Source organism: Mirounga angustirostris, unplaced genomic scaffold (assembly GCF_029215605.1).
Source record: "Mirounga angustirostris isolate CCGP_5_RB_7025 unplaced genomic scaffold, mMirAng1.0.hap1 SCAF_17, whole genome shotgun sequence".
NCBI lineage: Eukaryota > Metazoa > Chordata > Mammalia > Carnivora > Phocidae > Mirounga > Mirounga angustirostris.
In genome coordinates, this window is record NW_026991725.1 from 861,721 (window position 1) to 888,858 (window position 27,138).

General features: G+C 43.5%; 1 protein-coding gene across 3 annotated transcripts in view; it reads right to left on the reverse strand.

The window, feature by feature from the left end:
• Nucleotides 1-27,138, reverse strand: part of RAP1GAP2 (RAP1 GTPase activating protein 2) — a 237,350-nt gene that overhangs the window by 42,559 nt on the left and 167,653 nt on the right. For all 3 annotated transcript variants that reach the window (XM_064583725.1, XM_064583727.1, XM_064583726.1), the window contains 6 exons: nt 24,732-24,776; nt 23,993-24,025; nt 23,393-23,605; nt 22,125-22,228; nt 1,049-1,127; nt 238-291 (listed from right to left, as the gene is read on the reverse strand). In XM_064583725.1, coding sequence (XP_064439795.1) covers nt 238-291; nt 1,049-1,127; nt 22,125-22,228; nt 23,393-23,605; nt 23,993-24,025; nt 24,732-24,776 — 528 coding nt within the window. The remainder of the gene's footprint in view (nt 1-237; nt 292-1,048; nt 1,128-22,124; nt 22,229-23,392; nt 23,606-23,992; nt 24,026-24,731; nt 24,777-27,138) is intronic.

Consider the following 27,138-nt stretch of genomic DNA (forward strand, 5'->3'; position numbering starts at 1 on the left):
CAGCCCCTCTACCACCTCTACAACAGATGCAGAACTGTTTAGGTGGGTCTCTCCCCAGGCATGGCCAAGGACAGGTTCCCAGGGGACCCATTTGCACAGGGGCGAGCTGGAAGAGGGGGAGACATGGAGGTCTCAAAACCCCACCAAGATGCACAGGACATTCCACAGAGCCACAGGCATGCAAATCTGTGCCAAGTGACAGAGCCCTGGGTAAGGGGAGAAGGTGAAGGTCCTCACCTTGGGGTACAGGACAGGGTTGAATTTCAGCCCCACAGCGTCATCACAGAAAGCCTAAGCAAGAAGAAAGAGACACACAGTTCAGGGGTCATTTCCACTGAAAACATCTGGGCTGTTCTGCCCACCAGGAGAAAGAGCATGGGAGGGCAGGCCCTGTGGGGTCAGAAGGCCTGGGGCTGAACCCTGGCTCTGCCACTCACTAACAAGTGGCCAGGAAAGCCAACTCACCTTCCCGGGGCTTCCTGATAAAGTGAGGCCACAGAAGGCATTCGGCACAATCCTGCTTGGCATGTGGGTCCGAACCAACTGACCATCCTTCTCACCCCACTGGACTCAGTTCTCAAGTTCCCAGTATCCCAGAGCAGAGACACGGGTCCCTCCACCAGCTGACGGACAGCTCCTTACTCAAAGGGGTCCTCTGTCTGGACCAACAGCCCGGCCATCCTCCAGCCCATCTCTCCTCTGCTGTGAAGGCTCCCTGGCCACCCCATCCCTTCCTCCTCTCAAGTCCTACAGCACTCTCCATAGCCAGCCCTTTCTTTCCATTTCTCTGGTCCCCTAAACCAGCTATGAGCCTGGGGGCAGAGGCCATCAGCAGCCTCAGCTGTGAGGATGAGATGGGGAAGTTGCAGGGAAGACGAGGGCATCTGCCAATAGCCCTCCTCCACCCCATCTACACCGTCAAGGGCCAAGGAGTACGGTGGCCTTCCCCTCTCCAAGGGCAGAGCCCTCTCAGGACAAGCCTGTACCCTCCCCATCCCAGCCCTGGGCTAAAAGAGGAAGCTAGCTTCTCACAAAGGCTGGTTGTTACCTTTGCAATCTGAGGGACGCTGGGCAACTTGCTCAGTCCGGCCAAGGGGATCCTCTCGTGAACTGTCTTCACTTTGGACCTGCACACGTGAATGAGGGTGAGAAAAGGAGTCCATTAGGAAAGGGGCTGAGATCATGCCAGACCACAAGGCACACTCGCTTTCTCCCCGGGTCAGATCTGCCGCGTTTCACCCAACCCGTGAGTGGGGCGTCACACTCAAATGGTGGGAAAATGGAATCTTGTCCTTATCCTGGAGGATACAGAGGTCTGGTAGAGCCTCTGCAACTGAGATATGGGACGTGCAGAGAGTCACCTTCAAGTTCACCATGAATTTTTGGGTTGCTGTGGGGATTTTTTTGTGTTCTCCCAAAGAACCGGGCACATCTTCTGGATAGATGTGTGTTCTCACATGCAATTAAGCATTTATGAAAAGAAAATCTAATACTTGAAAATCTGGATTTAGTCAAAATATAAATGGGATGAAAGTTGCTTTATAAAGGGATTCACCGTAAGACTCTAAATTTAGCCTGTTCCCCTGATTCATTTAGCACATTATGAAAGTGTTGAATTTTACTGAATGCTTTCCTGCATCTGCTGAGATAGTCATATGGTTTTTAATCTGTTAACCTGGTAGATTACATTTCTGTTGAGCCATCTTTCCGTTCCATGGGGTAAAACTCGCTTGCTTATGATGTATTATTTTTTCATATCCTGCTGACTTTAATTTGTTAATATTTTATTGAGAGTTTCACATCAATAGTGACACTGGCTTTTTTTTTTTTTTCTTGTACTTCTCTTGTCAGGTTTTGATATCAAGGTGTTATCCCAGCCTCAAAATTGCTGGGTAGCTTCTGAACCTCTGAATTAGTCTGTATACCCCACAGGGATTTACTGTTCCTTAAAGGTTTGCTAAAACTCATCTGTGAAATCTCTGGGCTTGCTTTTTCGTGGGGGAAGGATACCTTTGGCTACCAATTCAGTTTATTTAACAGTGAATATTTAGGTTTTCTACTGCTTCTTGAGTTAGTTCAGTAATTTATGTTTTTCTATATAATTATCCAATAGTGCACTGATATAGAATGGGTTTTGGTATTCTCTTAGGAGTTAATCTGCACTTATAATCACACCCCTCCCATCACTGTCATAACATGATCTGTTTGTATCTTTTCTCTGTTATGCATAATCAGTCCTTGATGGGGGTGTTCCTATTTTATTAATCTTTCCAAAGAGACAACTTTTGGTTTTGTCGTCTCCATTCTTTTTTATTGTTGCTTTCTACTTCACTAGCCTTGTTGTCTTTTTTATTTCCTTCTTTTCTATTTCCTTTGGGTTTTTTTCTATTGTTCTTTTTCCAATTTCTTGACCTGCATGCTTACACAGTTAATCTTTCTTCTTTTTTACACATGCATTTAAAACTATACATCTTGGGGGCGCCTGGGTGGCTCAGTTGGTTGAGCGACTGCCTTCGGCTCAGGTCATGATCCTGGAGTCCCTGGATCGAGTCCTGCATCGGGCTCCCTGCTCAGCGGGGAGCCTGCTTATCCCTCTGACCCTCCCCCCTCTCATGTGCTCTCTCTCTCTCATTCTCTCTGTCTCAAATAAATAAATAAAATCTTTTAAAAAAATAAAATAAAAAATAAAACTATACATCTGTCTCTCTAAGTACCACTTGAACTGCATCCCACACATTGATAGGTAGTATTTTCACTGTCATTCAGTTCTAAATATTTTGTCAGTTCTTCTGTGATTTCCTCTTTAGTCCATGAGTTATTTAAAGGGTCTCCTTCTTTTTTTTACTTTCTAAATGTATGATCTCTTCCTTCAGTAACTGTTAATTTCTCACTTAATTTTCCCAAGTTCAAAGAACATAATCTGTATGCTAATTATTTTAGATCTGTTAACTTACTACACAGACTTTTTTCATGTACTATGTGGGCTTAAAAACAATGTATTTTTGTTTTGTTTTGTGAGTTCAGGAATGTATGTTACAAGATCAGATTTGTTAACTGTATTGTTCAAATCTTCTACATATTTACAATTGTCTGCTTGTTCAATCAGCATCTGAAAGATGTTGCTAAAATCCAATATAACTGAGAATTTGTCTATTATATTCCTATCTGTTTTGGTCTTTTTAAATTCAAGACTGTATTACTAAGTACAATTTCATGACTGTTAGATCTTCTGAGAGGACTGTTCTCTTTATCGTCCTGTGGGCTGAGCCTTCTGTGGGTCCAGTAAAGTGCATTTTTCTCTGCCCAGGTAATGAACAGATTCAGAAACAAAAAAATTAAGAGTAAGGTGGTTACAATAGCCAAACTCTGGAAAGAGCCAAGATGTCCATCAACAGATGAATGGATAAAGAAGATGTGGTATATATATACAATGGAATATTATGCAGCCATCAAAAGGAATCAGATCTTGCCATTTGCAATGACGTGGATGGAACTGGAGGGTGTTATGCTGAGCGAAATAAGTCAATCAGAGGAAGACATGTATCATATGACCTCACTGATATGAGGAATTCTTAATCTCAGGAAACAAACTGAGGGTTGCTGGAGTGGGGGGTGGGGTGGCTGGGTGATAGACACTGGGGAGGGTATGTGCTCTGGTAAGTGATGTGAATTGTGCAAGACTGTTGAATCACAAATCTGTACCTCTGAAACAAATAATGCAATATATGTTAAGAAAAAAAAAAAAGAAGAAAGCAGGAGGAGAAGAATGAAGGGGGGGAAATCGGAGGGGTAGACAAACCATGAGAGACGATGGACTCTGAAAAACAAACTGAGGGTTCTAGAGGGGAGGGGGTGGGAGGATGGGTTAGCCTGGTGATGGGTATTGAGGAGGGCACATTCTGCATGGAGCACTGGGTGTTATGCACAAACAATGAATCATGGAACACTACATCTAAAACTAATGATGTAATGTACGGTGATTAACATAACAATAAAAAATTTTTAAAAAACTAATGATGTAATGTATGGTGATTAACATAACAGTAAAATTTTAAAAAAAAAAGAGTAAGGTGGTTAAAAGGCAAAATAACCCCTTTGTTACTGATAAAGGCCACCCAGTTTAGTGTAAAGATGAAATGGGTCTTCTAACTAAACCCCAAGATTGTCCTCCAGGTAACAGGTGCTGCTGGGCAAGACGCAAGCCTCGTCTGGAGGGGTCGGCTCCAGTGGGACCTCCAGCACAGGGAAGCAGAAGGCACTGCCGAGGGTAGCCAGCTCCCAGAGGGAAAACGGAAAGACCACACACACACACACACACACAAAGGGGATATTATTCAGCGATAAAAAGAATGAAATTTTGCCATTTACAATGACACGGATGGAGCTAGAGAATATAATGCTAAGTGAAACAAGTCAAAGAAAGACAAATACCATATGATTTCACTCATATGTGGAATTCAAGAAACAAAACAATTGAGCAAAGGGAAAGAGAGAGAGAGAGAGAGAGAGAGACAAACCAAGAAACAGCCACTTAACTCTAGAGAACAAACTGATGGTGATCAGAAGGGAGGTCGGTGGGGGGATGGGGGAAATAGGAGATGGAGACTAAGGAGAGCACTTGTGATGAGCACAGGATGATGTACACCAGAAACTAATATAACACTGTATGTTAACAATACTGGAATTAAAACAATCTTAATTTTTAAAAACAATGGTAAAGAGGAAAATAAAAGAATAAAGCTGTATTTTAGTTCAATTTCAGTCTGCTAATCTGCTATACTCATATGGTAACTTTATTTATATTTATTGTGATTACTAATGTATTTGGAATTATTTCTATTATTTTGTATTTTCTATTACTCTGCACTTTCTTTCCTTTTTAAAACTCCTCCTTTCCTGCCCTCAGTTTAAATAAAAAAAAAAAAACTCTCTTTATCCCTCTGCTCGTTTGAGCTATGGATTGTATGTCTATAACTTCCAATCACATATTTATACATTTTCCTACAACCTCTAAACTCACTTGCTGTGTCTTTTCTGATGAGGGAAGAGGAAACAGTAACTTAGGAAACTCTTCCCTCCCCATTGTGCTTCCTACTTCTGTTGGGTTCAAGACTCTTTTTATTTATTTTTAATTTTTTTATTTAAATGCAATTAATTAACATTAATGTATTATTGGTTTCAGAGGTACAGGCCTGTGATTCATCAGTCCTTTTTTTTTTTAATTTAAAGATTTTTATTTATTTATTTATTTGAGAGAGAGAATGAGACAGAGAGAGAGAGCATGAGAGGGGGGAGGGTCAGAGGGAGAAGCAGACTCCCTGCTGAGCAGGGAGTCCGACACGGGACTCGATTCCAGGACTCCAGGGTCATGACCTGAGCCGAAGGCAGTCGCTTAACCAACTGAGCCACCCAGGCGCCCCTCATCAGTCTTATATAACACCCAGTGCTCATTACAAAACATACCCTCCCCAATGTCCAGCACCCAGTGACCCAAACCCCCCACCCCTCTCCCCTTTGGCAACCCTCAGCTTGTTTCCTATGATTAAGAGTCTCTTATGGTTTGTCTCCCTCCCTGGTTTCATCTTGTTTCATCTTTCCCTCCCTTCCCCTATGATCCTCTGTTTTGTTTCTTAAATTCCACATATCAGTGAGATCATATGATAATTGTCTTTCTCTGATTGACTTATTTCGCTTAGTATAATACCCTCTAGTTCCATCCATGTCATTGCAAATCAAGCCTCTTTTTAAACACACAAAAATTACTTCCTTTCTCATGGTTCGTCTACCCCTCCGATTTTCCCCCTTCATTCTTCCCTTCCTACCTTTTTTTTTTTTAACATATATTGCATTATTTGTTTCAGAGGTACAGATCTGAGATTCAACAGTCTTGCACAATTCACAGCGCTCACCAGAGCACATACCCTCCCCAGTGTCTATCACCCAGCCACCCCATCCCTCCCACCCCACCCCCCACTCCAGCAACCCTCAGTTTGTTTCCTGAGATTAAGAATTCCTCATATCAACCATGAGAGACGATGGACTCTGAAAAACAAACTGAGGGTTCTAGAGGGGAGTGGGGAGGGGGGTAGGAGGATGGGTTAGCCTGGTGATGGGTATTGAGGAGGGCACATTCTGCATGGAGCACGGGGTGTTATGCACAAACAATGAATCGTGGAACACTTCATCTAAAACTAATGATGTAATGTATGGGGATTAACATAAGAATAAAAAAAAAGAATTCCTCATATCAGTGAGGTCATATGATACATGTCTTTCTCTGTTTGACTTATTTCGCTCAGCATAACACCCTCCAGTTCCATCCACATCGTTGCAAATGGCAAGATCTCATTCCTTTTGATGGCTGCATAATATTCCATTATATATATATATCACCTCTTCTTTATCCATTCATCTGTCCATAGACATCTTGGCTCTTTCCACAGTTTGGCTATTGTGGATATTGCTGCTATAAACATCAGGGTGCACGTACCCTTTCGAATCCCTACAGTTGTATCTTTGGGATAAATACCCTGTAGTGCAATTGCTGGATCATATGGTAGCTCTATTTTCAACTTTTTGAGGAACCTCCATACTGTTTTCCAGAGTGGCTGCACCAGCTTGCATTCTCACCAACACTGTAGGAGGGTTCCCCTTTCTCCACATCCCCACCAACATCTGTCATTTCCTGACTTGTTAATTTTAGCCATTCTGACTGGTGTGAGGTGGTATCTCATTGAGGTTTTGATTTGGATTTCCCTGATGCCGAGCGATATTGAGCACTTTTTCATGTGTCTGTTGGCCATTTGGATGTCTTCTTTGGAAAAATGTCTGTTCATGTCTTCTGCCCATTTCTTGATTGGATTCTTTGTTCTTTGGGTGTTCAGTTTGATGAGTTCTTTATACATTTTGGATACTAGCCCTTTATCTGATATGTCTTTTGCAAATATCTTCTCCCATTCTGTCCGTTGTCTTTTGGTTTTGTTGGCTGTTTCCTTTGCTTTGCAAAAGCTTTTTATCTTGATGAAGTCCCAATAGTTCATTTTTGCCCTTGCTTCCCTTGCATTTGGCGGTGTTTCTAGGAAGAAGTTGCTGCGGCGGAGGTCGAAGAGGTTGCTGCCTGTGTTCTCCTTTAGGATTTTGATGGACTCTTGTCTCACATTGAGGTCTTTCAACCATTTGGAGTCTATTTTTGTGTGTGCTGTAAGGAAATGGTCCAGTTTCATTCTTCTGCATGTGGCTGTCCAGTTTTTCCAACACCATTTGTTGAAGAGACTGTCTTTTTTCCATTGGACATTCTTTCCTGCTTTGTCAAAGATGAGTTGACCATAGAGTTGAGGGTCCATTTCTGGGCTCTCTATTCTGTTCCATTGATCTATGTGCCTGTTTTTGTGCCAGTACCATACTGTCTTGATGATGACAGCTTTGTAATAGAGCTGGAAGTCCGGAATTGTGATGCCACCAGCTTTGTTTTTCTTTTTCAACACTCCTCTGGCTATGCAGGGTCTTTTCTGGTTCCATACAAATTTTAGGATGATTTGTTCCATTTCTTTGAAAAAAGGGGATGGTATTTTGATGGGGATTCCATTGAATGTGTAGATTGCTCTAGGTAGCATTGACATCTTCACAATATTTGTTCTTCCAATCCATGATCATGGAACGTTTTTCCATTTCTTTGTGCCTTCCTCAATTTCTTTCATGAGTATTTTATAGTTTTCTGATTACAGATCCTTTGCGTCTTTGGTTAGATTTATGCCTAGGTATCTTATGGTTTTGGGTGCAATTGTAAATGGGATCGACTCCTTAATTTCTCTTTCTTCTGTCTTGTTGTTGGTATATAGGAATGCCACCGATTTCTGTGCATTGATTTTCTATCCTGCCACTTTACTGAATTCCTGTATGAGTTCTAGCAGTTTTGGGGTGGAGTCTTTGGGGTTTTCCACATAAAGTATCATATCATCTGCAAAGAGTGAGAGTTTGACTTCTTCTTTGCCGATTGGGATGCCTTTGATTTCTTTTTGTTGTCTGATTGCTGTGGCTAGGACTTCCAATACTATGTTGAATAGCAGGGGTGATAGTGGACATCCCTGCCGTGTTCCTGACCTTAGGGGGAAAGCTCTCAGTTTTTCCCCATTGAGAGTGATATTCGCTGTAGGTTTTTCATAGATGGCTTTTATGATATTGAGGTATAGACCCTCTATGCCTATACTCTGAAGAGTTTTGATCAAGAAAGGATGCTGTACTTTGCCAAATGCTTTTTCTGCATCTATTGAGAGGATCATAGGATTCTTGTTCTTTCTTTTGTTAACGTATTGTATCACGTTGATTGATTTGCGGATGTTGAACCAACCTTGCAGCCCAGGGATAAATCCCACTTGGTCGTGGTGAATCATCCTTTTAATGTACTGTTGGATCCTATTGGCTAGTATTTTGGTGAGAATTTTGGCATCCATGTTCATCAGGGATATTGGTCTGTAATTCTCCTTTTTGATGGGGTCTTTGTCTGGTTTGGGGATCAAGGTAATGCTGGCCTCATAAAATGAGTTTGGAAGTTTTCCTTCCATTTCTATTTTTTGGAACAGTTTCAGATGAATAGGTATTAATTCTTCTTGAAATGTTTGGTAAAATTCCCCTGGGAAGCCATCTGGCCCTGGGCTTTTGTTTTTTGGGAGATTTTTGATGACTGCTTCAATTTCCTTAGTGGTTATAGGTCTGTTCGGGTTTTCTATTTCTTCCTGGTTCAGTTTTGGTAGTTGATACATCTCTAGGAATGCCTCCATTTCTTCCAGGTTATCTAATTTGCTGGCATAGAGTTGCTCATAATATGTTCTTATAATTGTTTGTATTTCTTTGGTGTTGGTTGTGATCTCTCCTCTTTCATTCATGATTTTGTTGATTTGGGTCCTTTCTCTTTTCTCTTTGATAAGTCTGGCCAGGGGTTTATCAATCTTGTTAATTCTTTCAAAGAACCGGCTCCTAGTTTCGTTGATCTGTTCTACTGTTCTTTTAGTTTCTATTTCATTGATTTCTGCTCTGATCTTTATGATTTCTCTTCTCCTGCTGGGTTTAGGCTTTATTTGCTGTTCTTTCTCCAGCTCCTTTAGGTGTAGGGTTAGGTTGTGTACTTGAGACCTTTCTTGTTTCTTGAGAAAGGCTTGTATTGCTATATACTTTCCTCTTAGGACTGCCTTTGCTGCATCCCAAAGATTTTGAATAGTTGTGTTTTCATTTTCATTGGTTTCCATGAATTTTTTTAATTCTTCCTTAATTTCCTGGATGACCCATTCATTCTTCAGTAGGATGCTCTTTAGCCTCCATGTATTTGAGTTCTTTCCGACTTTCCTCTTGTGATTGAGTTCTAGTTTCAAAGCATTGTGGTCTGAAAATGCCACTTTATTTATTTTTTTTAAAAAGATTTTATTTAGGGGGGGCGGAGCAAGATGGCGGAGGAGTAGGAGACCTGGATTTCGTCTCCTCTCAGGAATTCAGCTGGATAGGGATCAAACCATTCTGAACACCTACAAACCCAACAGGAGATCAAAGAAAAGAAGAGCAACAACTTTCTGAACAGAAAAGCGACCACTTTCTGGAAGGTAGGACGTGCGGAGAAGTGAATCCGAGGCGATATTCGGGAGGATAGACGGCGGGGGAGGGGCCTCCGTCGGCCGCTTCTGGCAAGTGATAGAACCACGGAGCACAAAATCGGAACTTTTAAAAGTCTGCTCCGCCGAGGGACGTCACTCTGGTGGCTAAGCGGGGGGTGGAACCCTCCGGGACAGTGTGGTCTCAGGACCCTCGGGGTCACAGAAGGACCGGGGGTGCCTGAGGGTGGCAGAGCTCCCAGGTATCGGAGCAGGGAAGCCGGCTGCAGAGGCGGAGCCCAGGCGCGGGCTCTCAGCTCGGGGTGGCCATAAACCGTGATCCGCGGCACAGCCGGGCCACTGCTCCTCCAGCAGGGACCCAACAAGCGGCAGATCCGGGGAGACTCACCTTCCTCCCCCGGGAGGAGCCGCGCGGGAGGGCACCGCAGGGATCTGCTGGGTTTGGAGACTCCAGACCGGGTCGGGTGCCAGAGATAGAAACGCGCGGTCACAGGCCGGTTGAGCATGGAGTGCAGCCGGAGACCGGGGAGACGGGAGTGACTGACGGCTTTTCTCTGGGGGCTCACTGAGGAGCAGGCCCGAGTTCTCGGCTCCTCCGGGGCGGAGATTGGGAGGCCGCCATTTTCACGCTCCGCCTCCAAAGCTGTACGGAAAGCTCGCAGGGAACAAAAGCCCCGGAGAGCAAACCTGAGCAGATGACTTAGCCGGGAGGGGGCAAGGGCGGGGCAATTCCGCCTCCGGCAGAGACATTTGGAAACCATGGCAACAGGCCCCTCCCCAGAAGATCAGCGAGAACAGCCAGCCAAGACCAAGTTTACCGATCAATGAGAACGGCAGAACTCCAGCGCTAGGGGAATACTGCACATAGAATTCACGGCTTTTTTACCATGATTCCTTAGTCTTTTAAAGTTAATTTTTTTTTTAACTGTCTTTTTGTCTTTTTATTTCTTTTTGAATTTTTCTTTTTCCCTTTTTCAAACAACATCTTATCAATCCCTTTTTTTAAAAAAAAAAACATTTTTATTTTTCATTTTTAGAGTCATATTCTATCCCTTCATAGTAGTTACCCATATTTTTGGCTTATATATATAAGTTGTTCTCTCTTTAAAATTTTGAGATAGTTTCTTCTAACAGATTAAAATATACCCTAAATCTCTAGTATATGGTGTTTTCTATTCCCCTGCCTGATCACATCCTCTCCCTTTTTTTTTCTTTTTCTTTTTTCTTTTTTTAAATCTTCTTCTTTCTTTTTCAAACAACTTCTTATCAATTCCTTTTATAAAATTTTTTATAATTTCCATTTTTACAGTCATTTTCTATCCCTTCATCATATCAACCCTTATTTTTGTACATATATCTTTTTCTTTCTTTAAAATTTTGGGAGACACTTTCTTCTAAAAGACCAAAACACACCCCAAATCTAGTGTGTGGCACTGATCTATATACCATATAGATCATATTTGATCACATTCTGGTTTTTCTTTTGTTGTTGTTGTTTTGTTTTGTTTGTTTTTGTTTTTATCTTTTTCTTTTTTTTTCTTTTTCTTTTTTCTCTCTTTCCCCTTCTTATCCCACTGCTTCAGGTCTTTTCTGATTTGTTTAGAGTATATTTTCTGGGGACGTGGTTACTCTGCTAGCATTTTGTTCTCTCATTAATCTATTCTCCTCTGCACAAAATGACGAGACGGAAAAAATCACCTCAACAAAAAGAACAAGAGGCAGTACCGACTGCCAGGGACCTACTCAATACAGACATTAGTACGATGTCAGATCTAGAGTTCAGAATCATCACTTTAAAGATACTAGCTGGGCTTGAAAAAAATATGGAAGTTATTAGAGAAACTCTTTCTGGAGAAGTAAAAGAGCTAAAATCCAACCAAGTAGAAATCAAAAAGGCTATTAATGAGGTGCAATCAAAATTGGGGGCGCTAACTGCTAGAATAAATGAGGCAGAAGAGAGAATCAGTAATATAGAAGATGAAATGCTGGAAAATAAAGAAGCTGAGAAAAAGAGAGATAAACAACTACTGGATCATGAGGGCAGAATTCGAGAGATAAGCGATACCATAAGACGAAACAACATTAGAATAATTGGGATCCCAGAAGAAGAAGAAAGAGAGAGAGGGGCAGAAGGTATAATGGAGCAAATTATAGCAGAGAACTTCCCTAATTTGGGGAAAGAAACAGGCATGAAAATCCAGGAAGCACAGAGAACCCCTCTCAAAATCAATAAAAATAGGTCAACTCCCCGACATCTAATAGTAAAACTTACGAGTCTCAGAGACAAAGAGAAAATCCTGAAAGCAGCTCGGGAGAAGAGATATGTAACCTACAAGGGTAGAAACATTAGATTGGCAACAGACCTCTCCACAGAGACCTGGCAGGCCAGAAAGGACTGGCAGGATATATTCAGAGCACTAAATGAGAAAAATATGCAGCCAAGAATACTCTATCCAGCTAGGCTGTCATTGAAAATTGAAGGAGAGATAAAAAGCTTCCAGGACAAACAAAAACTAAAGGAATTTGCAAACACAAAACCAGCCCTACAGGAAATCTTGAAAGGGGTCCTCTAAGCAAAGAGAGACCCTAAAAGCAACATAGACCAGAAAGGAACACAGACAATATACGGTAACAGTCACCTTACAGGCAATACAATGGCACTAAATTCCTATCTTTCAATAGTTACCTTGAATGTAAATGGGCTAAATGCCCCAATCAAAAGACACAGGCTAACAGACTGGATTAAAAAACAAGATCCATCGATATGCTGTCTGCAAGAGACTCATTTTAGACCCAAAGACACCCCCAGATTGAAAGTGAGGGGGTGGAAAACCATTTACCATGCTAATGGACACCAAAAGAAAGCTGGGGTGGCAATCCTTATATCAGACAAATTAGATTTTAAACCAAAGACTGTAATAAGAGATGAGGAAGGACACTATATCCTACTTAAAGGATCTATCCAACAAGAAGATCTAACAATTGTAAATATCTATGCCCCTAACATGGGAGCAGCCAATTATATAAGGCAATTAATAACAAAAGCAAAGAAACACATCAACAACAATACAATAATAGTGGGGGACTTTAACACCCCCTTCACTGAAATGGACAGATCATCTAAGCAAAAGATCAACAAGGAAATAAAGACTTTAAATGACACACTGGACCAAATGGACTTCACAGACATATTCAGAACATTCCACCCCAAAGCAACGGAATACACATTCTTCTCTAGTGCCCATGGAACATTCTCCAGAATCGATCACATCCTAGGTCATAAATCAGGTCTCAACCGGTACCAAAAGATTGGGATCATTCCCTGCCTATTTTCAGACCACAATGCTTTGAAACTAGAACTCAATCCCAAGAGGAAAGTCGGAAAGAACTCAAATACATGGAGGCTAAAGAGCATCCTACTGAAGAATGAATGGGTCAACCAGGAAATTAAAGAAGAATTAAAAAAATACATGGAAACCAATGAAAATGAAAACACAACTGTTCAAAATCTTTGGGATGCAGCAAAGGCAGTCCTAAGAGGAAAGTATATAGCAATACAAGCCTTTCTCAAGAAACAAGAAAGGTCTCAAGTACACAACCTAACCCTACACCTAAAGGAGCTGGAGAAAGAACAGCAAATAAAGCCTAAACCCAGCAGGAGAAGAGAAATCATAAAGATCAGAGCAGAAATCAATGAAATAGAAACTAAAAGAACAGTAGAACAGATCAACGAAACTAGGAGCTGGTTCTTTGAAAGAATTAACAAGATTGATAAACCCCTGGCCAGACTTATCAAAAAGAGAAGAGAAATGACCCAAATCAACAAAATCATGAATGAAAGAGGAGAGATCACAACCAACACCAAAGAAATACAAACAATTATAAGAACATATTATGAGCAACTCTATGCCAGCAAATTAGATAACCTGGAAGAGATGGATGCATTCCTAGAGATGTATCAACTACCAAAACTGAACCAGGATGAAATAGAAAACCTGAACAGACCTATAACCACTAAGGAAATTGAAGCAGTCATCAAAAATCTCCCAAAAAACAAAAGCCCAGGGCCAGATGGCTTCCCAGGGGAATTCTACCAAACATTTCAAGAAGAATTAATACCTATTCTTCTGAAACTGTTCCAAAAAATCGAAACGGAAGGAAAACTTCCAAACTCATTTTATGAGGCCAGCATTACCTTGATCCCCAAACCAGACAAAGACCCCATCAAAAAGGAGAATTACAGACCAATATCCCTGATGAACATGGATGCCAAAATTCTCACCAAAATACTAGCCAATAGGATCCAACAGTACATTAAAAGGATTATTCACCATGACCAAGTGGAATTTATCCCTGGGCTGCAAGGTTGGTTCAACATCCGCAAATCAATCAATGTGATACAGTACATTAACAAAGGAAAGAACAAGAATCATATGATCCTCTCAATAGATGCAGAAAAAGCTTTTGACAAAGTACAGCATCCTTTCTTGATCAAAACTCTTCAGAGTATAGGGATAGAGGGTACATACCTCAATATCATAAAAGCCATCTATGAAAAACCTACAGCAAATATTATTCTCAATGGGGAAAAACTGAGAGCTTTCCCCCTCAGGTCAGGAACGCGGCAGGGATGTCCACTATCACCACTGCTATTCAACATAGTATTGGAAGTCCTAGCCACAGCAATCAGACAACAAAAAGAAACCAAAGGCATCCAAATTAGCAAAGAAGAAGTCAAACTCTCACTCTTTGCAGATGATATGATACTTTATGTGGAAAACCCAAAAGACTCCACCCCAAAACTGCTAGAACTCATACAGGAATTCAGTAAAGTGGCAGGATATAAAATCAATGCACAGAAGTCGGTGGCATTCCTATACACCAACAACAAGACAGAAGAAAGAGAAATTAAGGAGTCGATCCCATTTACAATTGCACCCAAAACCATAAGATACCTAGGAATAAATCTAACCAAAGAGACAAAGGATCTTTACTCAGAAAACTATAAAATACTCATGAAAGAAATTGAGGAAGACACAAAGAAATGGAAAAACGTTCCATGCTCATGGATTGGAAGAACAAATATTGTGAAGATGTCAATGCTACCTAGAGCAATCTACACATTCAATGCAATCCCCATCAAAATACCATCCACTTTTTTCAAAGAAATGGAACAAATAATCCTAAAATTTGTATGGAACCAGAAAAGACCCCGCATAGCCAGAAGAATATTGAAAAAGAAAAGCAAAGCCGGTGGCATCACAATTCCGGACTTCAAGCTCTATTACAAAGCTGTCATCATCAAGACAGCATGGTACTGGCACAAAAACAGACACATAGATCAATGGAACAGAATAGAGAGCCCAGAAATGGACCCTCAACTCTATGGTCAACTAATCTTCGACAAAGCAGGAAAGAATGTCCAATGGAACAAAGACAGTCTCTTCAACAAATGGTGTTGGGAAAATTGGATAGACACATGCAGAAGAATGAAACTGGACCACTTCCTTACACCACACACAAAAATAGACTCCAAATGGCTGAAAGACCTCAATGTGAGACAGGAGTCCATCAAAATCCTAAAGGAGAACACAGGCAACAACCTCTTTGACCTCAGCCGAAGCAACTTCTTCCTAGAAACATCGCCAAAGGCAAGGGAAGCGAGGGCAAAAATGAACTATTGGGACTTCATCAAGATAAAAAGCTTTTGCAAAGCAAAGGAAACAGTTAAGAAAACCAAAAGACAACCGACAGAATGGGAGAAGATATTTGCAAATGACATATCAGATAAAGGGCTAGTATCCAAAATCTATAAAGAACTCATCAAACTCAACACCCAAAGAACAAAGAATCCAATTAAGAAATGGGCAGAAGACATGAACAGACATTTTTCCAAAGAAGACATCCAAATGGCCAACAGACACATGAAAAAGTGCTCAATATCGCTCGGCATCAGGGAAATCCAAATCAAAACCTCAATGAGGTATCACCTCACACCAGTCAGAATGGCTAAAATTAACAAGTCAGGAAACGACAGATGTTGGCGGGGATGCGGAGAAAGGGGAACCCTCCTACACTGTTGGTGGGAATGCAAACTGGTGCAGCCACTCTGGAAAACTGTATGGAGGTTCCTCAAAAAGTTGAAAATAGAGCTACCATATGAGCCAGCAATTGCACTACTGGGTATTTACCCCAAAGATACAAAAGTAGGGATCCGAAGGGGTACGTGCACCCCGATGTTTATAGCAGCAATGTCCACAATAGCCAAACTGTGGAAAGAGCCAAGATGTCCATCGACAGATGAATGGATAAAGAAGATGTGGTATATATATACAATGGAATATTATGCAGCCATCAAAAGGAATGAGATATTGCCATTTGCAACAACGTGGATGGAACTGGAGGGTATTATGTTGAGTGAAATAAGTCAAACAGAGAAAGACATGTATCATATGATCTCACTGATATGAGGAATTCTTAATCGCAGGAAACAAACTGAGTGTTGTTGGAGTGGGGGGTGGGGTGGGAGGGATGGGGTGACTGGGTGATAGACACTGGGGAGTGTATGTGCTCTGGTAAGCGCTGTGAATTGTGCAAGACTGTTGAATCTCAGATCTGTACCTCTGAAACAAATAATGCAATATATGTTAAGAAAAAAAAAAAAGAAGAAGAAGAAGGTAGCAGGAGGGGAAGAATGAAGCGGGGGAAATCGGAGGGGTAGACGAACCATGAGAGACGATGGACTCTGAAAAACAAACAGGGTTCTAGAGGGGAGGGGGGTGGGAGGATGGGTTAGCCTGGTGGTGGGTATTTAGGAGGGCACATTCTGCATGGAGCACTGGGTGTTGTGCACAAACAATGAATCATGGAACACTTCATCTAAAACTAATGTTGTAATGTAAGGGGATTAACATAAGAATAAAAAAATTAAAAAAAAAAAAAAGAAAATGAAAATTTTATTAAATATTAAAAAAATAAACCATATATAACTGAAAAAAAAAAAGATTTTATTTATTCATCAGAGAGAGAGAGACAGAGAGAGCACAAGCAAGGAGAGAGGCAGAGGGAGAGGAAGAAGCAGACTCCCCACCCAGCTGGAAGCCTGATGCGGGGCTCAATCCCAGGACCCTGGGATCATGACCTGAGCCAAAGGCAGACACTTAACCATCTGAGCCACCCAGGCGCCCCCCACTTTATTTTTTTTAAGATTTATTTATTTTGGGAGAGAGAGAGAGCACTCACACACATGAGCAGAAGGAGCAGAGGGAGAGAGGAACCCAAGCAGACTCCTCACTGAGCGCAGAGCCCAATGTGGGACTCGATCCCATGACCCTGACCTGAGCCAAAACCAATAGTCAGACACTCAGCCGACTGCACCACCCAGGCACTCTGGCCACTTTTTAATTGCATCTCTTCTTTTGGTTTCTCTGTTCTTTTTTTTTTTAAGATTTTATTTATTCAATTAATTGACAGAGAGAGAGACAGTAAGAGAGAGAACACAAGCAGGACAAGTGGGAGAGGGAGAAGCAGGCTTCCCGCTGAGTAGGGAGCCCGATGCGGGGCTCGATCCCAGGACACTGGGGTCATGACCTGAGCCGAAGGCAGACGCTTAACCAACTAAGTCACCCAGGTGCCCCTGGTTTCTCTTTTCTTCTGGCTGAAGTACATCCTTTAGTAATTCTTTCAGGGAGAGTCTGTGAGTGGTACACTCCCTTCATTTTTTTGTCTGAAAACAGTTTTGTCTTTGCCAATAGCTTCTCTGGGTATAGAATTTTAGGTTAAAGGATTCTTTCTTTCCTTCGTTCCTTTCTTTCTTTCCTCCAACATTTTAAAGATACTGTCCTGTTGTCCTGTGGCTGATAAGAAGTCAGATCTCAGCCCAGTTGTCACTACTTCATAGATGAGTGACTTTATCCTTAGGAAGCTTTAAAATGTTCTCTTTCCCTTTGATGTTCTAATGCTTCACTTTGATGTGTCCCTTAGTATTGCTTTGTTTTATAATCATGTTCAGCACCCCAGTGCGTGCTTTCTTCTGTTCTGAAATATTCTCAGCCATTATTTCTTCGGATTATCTCTTCTCCACTGGCTTCTCTCCTCTTTCTTCTGAGACTCTAAGACAAATGCTGGGACCTATCAGTCTATTATCCACAAATCTTCCTTCTTTTTCATGTATTTCATCACTCCATCTGTGCTGTGCTCTGGATGAATTCTTTGAGACTATCTTCCAATGCACAGATTCACACTTTGATTCTGAACAGACAATATTAGACTAGATTTTATCCCATGTATTGAGATTTTTAACTTCAACTGTTTTATTTCCAATAATTCCAATTGTTTTCATTTTGTACCCAGGTATATCCATTCTTGATTCATTTCCACTCATTCACTGTATCATAATTTATTATCACTTTTATAGATGCTATTATTTTCTTCAGATATTAAATATATTTAAGTCATTTTGAAAGTATACCATTATTTGCATCTCATCAGCAATAAAACCAGCTCTCATTTGTTGATGTTTTCAGCTTTTTTTTTTTTTAAGATTTTTTATTTATTCATTTGAGAGAGAGAGCATGTGAGAGCATGAGCAGGGGAAGGGAGAAGCAGGCTCCCTGCTGATCAGGGTGTCTGATGTGGGGCTTTATCCCAGGACCCCGGGATCATGACCTGAACTGAAGGCACACTTAACCAACTGAGCCACCCAGGCGTCCCTCAGCTGTCTTTCTTAATGTCAATTTTCCCTGGGTGTTTTGGAACTTTCCATCCATTTTTCTCTATCCTCAGTGCAAGGCACCCTGGTCCAGTTCCCATCAGAACTGGTTGCATACACTTTATGCAACCTTGTGGCCTGTCTAATCACATGATAATAGCTGACCCATCACAGCAGCCTGTCACTCATCTTCCTGCTTCTGGCCTTGCCTTCCATCCATTACATTCTCCTTACTCTAGCCAGTGATCATTCTACAGTATAAATCACATCATGATATTCCCCTTTCAGGAGCTCTCCTCTGGCTCATAGAAGAAAATCTAAGTTCCTAAACACAGTCCATACATGATTTAACTTTTCCTTACCTCTCCAGCATGATCTCTCAACCTTACTTACACTCACACATATACACATGCAGACACACATTCCACATTCAAGCTCTTATAAACTTCTTTCAGTTCTCTCATACCATCTATCTTTGGATCACCGTCACTAGACTAAAATAATCCATGTCCGGGCGCCTGGGTGGCTCAGTCATTAGGCTGCTTCTCCCTCTCCCACTCCCCCTGCTTGTGTTCCCTCTCTCGCTCTCTGTCAAATAAATAAATTAAATCTTCTAAAAAATTAAAATAAAATAAAATAATTCATGTCCATAAGAAGAAAATAAGTGAGAGAACAGGAATAAGAATACCTAATATGTACTGAATGTTTTCTGTAGCCAAGTAACAAGAGATGAGCTTATTCCTTACATTAGCCCCATCCCTGGACAAAGTCTGGTACATATCAAGCCCTGACTGAACAAGGCTTTATCTTTTATGGATAGATAATAGCCCTTTTTGTCACACTGATTGCTTTTTTTTGCCTCAAATTCTACTTTTTCATATTAATATGCCAACTGTGCTACCTTTTTGTATTTGATTGCTATAACTTTTTCTCAACACTTTTTTTTTTAAATATACTGAGTTACTTTCTTTAATAAAATACATATACATTGATTGATTAGTGGGGGGTGGAGGGATGACTCAAACTGAGAATCTTTGCTATTTAATAGTATAATATCATTCATTTATATTTATTATACATCACATGTACTCAGACTTACTTCTATTTTATGTTTATTTTCTATCTTTTTCTATACATTAATGTTTTCTTTATCTTCCTTTATTTTGGAATGTTTTCATTCTACCAGTGATTTTATATACATGGAATACATTTTCATCAAAATATGTCCAGCTTTTTAGTTTCCCTTCACTGATTTTGTCTGATACTGAGTGAGTCATTTTGATCTGCAGAGTAAATCTTCAATCAGCTTAAGAACATCAATTACCCACATGTTTAATTCCTGCTCACTATCCTCCATATTCATTATAATTTTGCCCATCATTTTAGAGTTGTGTTTTCCTCTGAATTATGTGAAAGCCTCTTAAGCTTGCTCTCAATATTACTAACTGGGTTTTCCACCAAGTAGACTCTGCTCTTTACTGCTTCTAAAACCATTTAAAATTCTTTTTGGCCATTTTTAGTTTTCTTATGTTCTTTCCTTAATTTAACCAGCAACTTTTTCATCTCATTCTGCTGTCCTATTTTATCTTTTGTCTTTTCTTTCATACAGTTTATTTTTTCTGGAAGTTTGCTGAAAATACAAATTTAATAGATAAATAAATTTTACTTGGCTTTCTGTAGTAAATCCTTCTTAAAATTTGGTCATTTCCCTACCTTCTAAATGCTAGGTCATGCTTTTTTAGATGCAGAATCTTTTCTTTCCCTGACCTGTGAGGGTTTTTTTTTCCTACTTCTTCTTTATATCCAGACTTGAAAAAGAAGAAATCTGCTCAGGCTTGTTATTCATGTCCAGTAGTGGATAGACTCCTCTTGGCTACTCTCACAGCATACACAGAGAGAGCATAAACTGGAGAGCTGGTTATCTTAAGACATCAATTAAATAATCCAGAAGCCTACAGGGAACAAGGAAGATGCTGGGACAAGAGTCGCTGCCTGCAAGGGAGTTTCACCTCTGTATAATTTCTTCTTTGTGTCTGGTAAAGCTTCTAAAGCTGTGGGACCAATTTTCTCATGTCTGGTTTTCAATTTGGCCTGGCCATCACCCCAAGTACATGATGTGATTGTCCAACTTCCTAGCTGGTGTATGGCTTCTTCCTGCCACCCTACTCACTGGTTTTCTATTTCGGAGAGCCACATTTGAGCTTGCCCTTGGGCTCTTCAGGATTGATTTCAAATGCTGTTGACCCAAAACAACAAAAGTGGTTCCATGTGGAAAGACTCCTGACTATTCCAGGGCTCACACTCACCTCTAAAGAGTACAAGACCCTCCCAGAATCTCCAATTTCATATATCCCCATGTTACATTGCTGTCTAAGGAAGGTGAGCTGGATTTCAACTCTCAATATCATCTACGTTATAGTCCTAACTGCCCCGTAAATTATTTCTTAAAATATTCAAAGTGTGTGTTGTGTTCTTGACATCTTTCTCTAGTTTTCAGTTCTGAAGCAGTATTTCAGATAGGATATAATATTGGAAAAAAGGAGTTAGATCCTTGTGTTCAATTATCATCTTACTCAGAAATCCTACCCAATCTAAGTCTGATTTTTACTAAAAAAGGAAATAATTTTCTTTACAGAGATTCACCTAGCTCGAAATCCTATTTGGAGTTGGGGATCCACATATCACTCCCTCAAAAAATTTGCTCTAACAATTTAGTTAACTTCTCCTTGCCTTGCAAATATGATTTCTAGCCAAGTGAACTTCAGTAAAGAAAACTGCTTCCTTTCTTAATAAAAAACCAAGATTGGATGGGTGCTGACAACTTCCTTGTACCACACACACACACACCCCTCTCCACAGCACAGCTATGTGCCCCTGCTCCCTCCCATACCTATCTCAAAATTTGGGCAGAAAAAAATGTTATTGCTTTTTTTCCAAATACCATCAAGGACTTCCAATTAGATTCAACAACTATATACTGAGAGCTTGACAGGTTCATAGCACTCTGCTAAGCACTAACACTTGGCCTTCCAGGCTTTTCCACCAGCCCACCAGGGACAGAGATATATGAGACACAGACTCTGTGCTCCCACAGAATCCTGTGCATATCACTAAAATAATACTTGTGAAAAAAATAAATAAATAAATAAATAAATAAAATAATACCTGTGACACATACTAAAATCCTCTGTTTTTTTCCTCCCACTAGACCAGAAGCCTTTAGAAAACAGACCACCACTCAGTCATCATTGCATCCCCAGCACCTATTACACTTCCTGGTACAAAGGAGGTTTTACAAAACATGTTAGTCAAAAAAAACAGAAACCAGTTCTAGCTCCTGCCCTTGAGGAGAGAGAGCTAGCCTGGCTTAGCTGTAAATTAGTGCTCCCATTGTGAACACCTTTCCATCTCGGGGAACCCAGCACACACACAGATGCTTTGGGATCTATCTTCCCGACGGGATGCACACCACAGGCAGCGTTCTGGCAAACGCTCTCCCAGGACGATGTGGAGTTGTAGCTCAGCAGAATGAGCCAGCTCTAGTTTTCCTTCCAAACTCCTTCTGAGCCATACCCCCACAAGACAGAAAGGCAGGTGGGGGTATGGCCTAGGTGACCTTGAGACTAGGATACCACTCTGACTCCCACAATCCCCCGGCTGACATAAACACCTGGTCTCTTGGCCTGGCGACCAGAACACAGCCCCAGGATTCCGGCTGGTCTGTTCCCCCCAGCACACCCAGACCAGACTGGTCAGACTGGTATTTCTGGGTCCCTGCCACTAGAGGTGTGGCCTCCAACAGTGCAGAGCCCCACCTGAGAATGATCCGAAGATACTCCATGCCCTCTGCCTCCTCACACTTGATGGACAGGAGCAAGTTCCCCAAACTGCTGCCAGTACAGTAAAAGTTTAGGTGATCCTAGAAACAGAAATCAGGTATTAACAGGGAGGAGGGGACCTTCCAGACATGGCCCCCCAAATCACCTCCTTCACCAGGAGCAAGAAGCCCCGTAGCAAGGAGGAGGAAAGACAAGGATGCTACTGCTGTGGTTGCTGCTGCTGAGGAGGGAGGAAGGAGGATGAAGGGGAAGGAGCAAGGTCACAGGAATAGATTCCAATGGCCCAGGCGTTGGGATGTGCCAGGCAATGGACTAAGGACTTAACACACACTGACTCCTTTAATCCTGACCACAACTTTATGGGGGAGATGATATCATCATCCCCATTTCACAGATAGATAAACCAGTGTCCAGGGAGATTACAAAACTGCCGAGGGTCACACAACCAGTAAGTGACCGATCCAGCATTCAAGCCCACCTTGAACGCTGATGCTCAAGTTCTTCTCCAAGGACCCCACACATCCACTTCCTTGCTCCCTGGGAGCAGCCCTGGCTGATTCAGACCATTTGCAGGAATAAAGCTGGGAGGCACCCTGGCTCCTCCACGCATGGGGAGCTAGGAGGTCTTCTGGAGAGCGGGCCTCCCTCAGGCTCAGGGAGCCCACTCCAGACCTGCCATATCAGCGTGGGGCCCTGGAATCTGCATTTGAACAATGCAGCTGAGACTATGCAAAACTGCCTTGGGCTGGAGACTTCTGGAACCTGCCCTCGGGACTTCCAAACCAGGCAAGTCTGAAGAGCAGAATATATTTAAAGAAATGTGACTTTGCCACTTATAAACAATCAGAGGCTCATCTCATCTGGTACAAGTGCCCTGGGGACCTGCTGGAGTGAGGACAGGAGAGATTTGACTACTTAGATGGAGACAAAGACTTCCAAGGCGTGAGAACACATTTTCTCCTTCACCCTTCTTCACCCCCCAACACTACCCATCCCATCACCTCCGAGAACATCTGCTGGGAGTGGTGCCCCCAAGGACCCACCACACTGAGCCTTCCTGACTTCTGCACACCCTGTCCCCCCGCCCAGGAGCAGAGCTAGTTGTACTTCCCCAGCCAGGACAGCAGGACGGAGGCAGGCCCAGGAAGGAGGAGAGACGGAGACAGGGATGCTGGAGGAGGCCGGGCCAGGTGCATTTCCCTGCCCGGCCCGCAGCTGCTTTCATGCAGGGCCCTCAGCCTCACCTTCCCCAGGAAATGCCTGCGGTAGGCCCTGGCTTCACCCCTGCACTCAAGCTTATAGCCAAACGTGCTAGGGCTGACACTGTCCTCTTCCTCCTCCTCACAGATGCTGCTGCCAAGGGAGGTCGGCGTCCCCACGTTCTCTGGGTCCTCGATCCAATAGCCCCCAAACTGGGGCAGGACAATCAGGGGGTACGGGCCTCCCTTTTCCACAACCTGGAGGCAGAGAGAAGGTCTTGCACTTCGGCCAGCCCTGGCTCTACAGGGGGAGGGCAGGGGAGGGGTGCCAGTGGTGGTATCCCCCGCCTCTGAACTGCTCCAAGGTGGAGACCCCTGTAGTTGAGGCCAAATACGGTAACACAAACCCCAAATTTAAGCCCAACAACATCTCCCAGCTTTACTGACCCTGGAGCACCAGAGTTGCAAGGCTTCAATCAGCACCCCGTCTGGAAACGGCAAAACTGAGGCCACAAAGGTAAAATCCCAGGCCTGAGGCTCTCGCTCACGTGGGGTGGGGCAAGGGCCCTCAGCACCACCAGCTGCCCCAGCCCACCCCAGAGATGAGACCCAGGGCAGGCTACGGTGAGGCTAGGGGGCTCCTACCTCATCAATGCTGGGGTACGGGATATAGTCATCCTGCAAGACAAACCAGATAAGGCTGCCGTTAGACCCAGCAGTGCCCGTGAAGTTTGAGGGTTGTTTTTCCATTCTCCCAGGTCGGGGGGTGGGAGTGCCTGGCAGGCTGTGCTCGAGCTTTGAGAGAGCAGCAAAGAGAACACCAGATGAAGAACAGCAGAGAGGCAGCTGGGATCTGGCTTCCCTTGAGTGCTTCCCCAAACTGACAGAACCTGAACGCAGTACACAAAGGCTCTGAATTTCACGCCTTGCATGACGTCAGCTCACCCCATAGGAAGCTTTAACAGGAAGATGACCCCTGATCCCACCCAGCCCTGCCTTCAGGCAAAAGAGCTGACCTCCAAGTGATGAGCCGCACCCCTCGGCCTTGGGAAAAGAAACTGAAGCTGAGAGCTGAGGATCACTGGACCCAAAGCCTGATACCCCAAAATGCCATGTGCGGTTTGTTTGCAGAAGCAGGTACAGAAGAGCTAGGCTGAGCCACAGGCCTTAGGTCTCACCCGAGGCTTCCACCCCAGCCTTCCACGCCAAGGCTGCTCCCTAAAGGCATCAAGTCAGGGCCTTGCTACTGCCCACTGTGCACCAGTGAACATGGGCACAACTTAAGGAGCTCTTGGCGAAAGGCAGATGGAAGACCACAGACCCCAGCACGCCGGCCGTCCCCATGCCGGGCCCACCGGGCTGCCACCTCATCCACACAGCCCACCTTGTTCTTCTGGGGGCCCGGCTTCTGCTCTTCAAGCTTGATCCCCTGTGGAAACAAGGAAAAGAGGATCCATGAAAGAGAAAAGGTCATAAAATAGGGGCCAAATGGAGGGTTCCCTTGGGATTCTCCAACACCTGCCTTGTTAGGGTTGGTAATAGCAGCAATAGCGGATGTGTGCCGGGTCCTTACACATCACACACCTTGTCACACTCAGTCCTCATGGCAGCTCCAAGTAAGGCAGGAGGACAGGCAGGGAAGAGCATAGACTCGAGCCAGAGCACCAGGGTTCAAATCCCAATACTGCCACTTACGACCTTGGGCAAGTCCCAAACCTTTGTGGCTCAGTCTTCCCATCTGCAAAACGGGGACGGTGACAGCAGCTACTATTGTGGTAAAGGTTAAATGTGCAGGATGTGCTAAGCCCTAGAAAGGGACTAGTTTTGCTATAGGTCACTATTACCAATATTACCAGGCAGTGTTGTCATCCTGGCACGGAAATCTCTTTGCCAGGCCCTCAGAACCAGCAGGTATGGGGCAAGGGTGGGGACCCACATCTGAATGGTGTCAAAGCCAGCACTCTGGACTGTTGCCACCATAGCTTCTCTCCCTCCTCAGGGTGCAGACCCACAGGTGACAGGCAGGGGGCCTGGGGCTCATTTGCTTCTGGGAAGCTGTGCCTTGTCCAGTGGTCCTATGGTCAAGATCGGACTTAATTGTTTTTTTTTCAAGAGGGGAGCACACGCTCTGGTAAGCGCCATGAATTGTGCAAGACTGTTGAATCTCAGATCTGTACCTCTGAAACAAATAATGCAATATATGTTAAGAAAAAAAAAAAGAAGAAGAAGGTAGCGGGAGGGGAAGAATGAAGCGGGGGAAATCGGAGGGGTAGACAAACCATGAGAGACGATGGACTCTGAAAAACAAACAGGGTTCTAGAGGGGAGGGGGGTGGGAGGATGGGTTAGCCTGGTGGTGGGTATTGAGGAGGGCACATTCTGCATGGAGCACTGGGTGTTATGCACAAACAATGAATCATGGAACACTTCATCTAAAACTAATGATGTATGGGGATTAACATAAGAATAAAATAAATAAATAAATAAATAAATGAGGGGAGCACACGACTGAATAAATTAGACTGCTTGAATAAATTAATAAGGGTATGAAATGGTGGGACAACTAGGAGAGAAGACCATCCTAATCATAACATGGGGATTTTAAGCTTCCTCAGCACCTTGCCACCGTTGTCTCCTATGAAGCCCCCAGCACCTTTATACCAAGGGGAAACTGAGGTACAAGGAGCAGGCTGCTTCTGATGTTGCACAGCTAGCGAGTAGCAGGGCCTGGATTTGAAGCTGGGCTGTCCAAGTGCACGATCATATCCCACAGGCGCTTGAGCCCAGGGCTCCTGCTCAGTCGGATTTAGACTTCGGCTTCTCTGGACTTCGCGGGGTTGAGTCACCCTGCAGCATTGCTCAGGAGGGCGTGGGAGGACCCCTCCCACTGGACAGGTACTCCTCTCCCCACACAGGGAGAAAACCACCTGGGTGGCCTGGCAGACCCTGTCCAGGGAAGCAAACTGGGCAGATGGGGAGGGGGGTGATGTCAGGAGTTTGTTTTGTTTGTCCTGCATGAGTCACCCCTACCTGGGAACAGCACCTGGGCAGGAGAGCAAACCTCTTCCCTCCCCCTTCCCTCTCTGACAGAGCCACCACCCAGCTCTGTGTCTGCCTTTGCAATAGGCATTATCATTATCTCCCCTTTTCCCTACCATGAAGAAATAGAGGATCAGAGAGGTAGAGAGACTTGACCAAGGACACTCAGCTAGACAGTGTCAGGGTTAAGACTTTGAACCCAGGACCAAACGGACCCAAATCTTGTATACTTAGTCTATATCATAGGGATTGTGCCCTTCTTCCAATTCCTCCACTCTCGGGGGAGGGGGAAGCCCCGGATCTGAGTTTCAGCTCCCCACGACTCACAGAGTACCCTGGGCACTTGACGGCTCTGAGACCCAGTCTCCACAGCCACAGCCTGAGAAGAGGTGGCACCCACACACAAGGACAGGATCTGGCCACACCACACCACCTGCTTCACTCCCAGTATTTCCCCGTATGTGAGTTGTGTACATACAGAGGAGCTGGAAACTGTGGGCCTCTCAGAGGCTGGGGTCCAGCGGGGCACAAGGCAGGGACCTAAACCCCGGGAAGTTTGATTTCAGTCCCTGGCAGTCTCAACGGACATGGAATAGGCAGACCCTTGGATGTCTGCTGCCACGAACATACAGAGGGAGCATAGGAACCAGACTCCCGCCCTCAAGAGGGTCCCAATCTGGTTGAAAAGTCAAGCCCAGCAATCTAGTAACAGAAACAATGGAGGCCAGTCAAGTGAGGCTGAATTATGTGCTC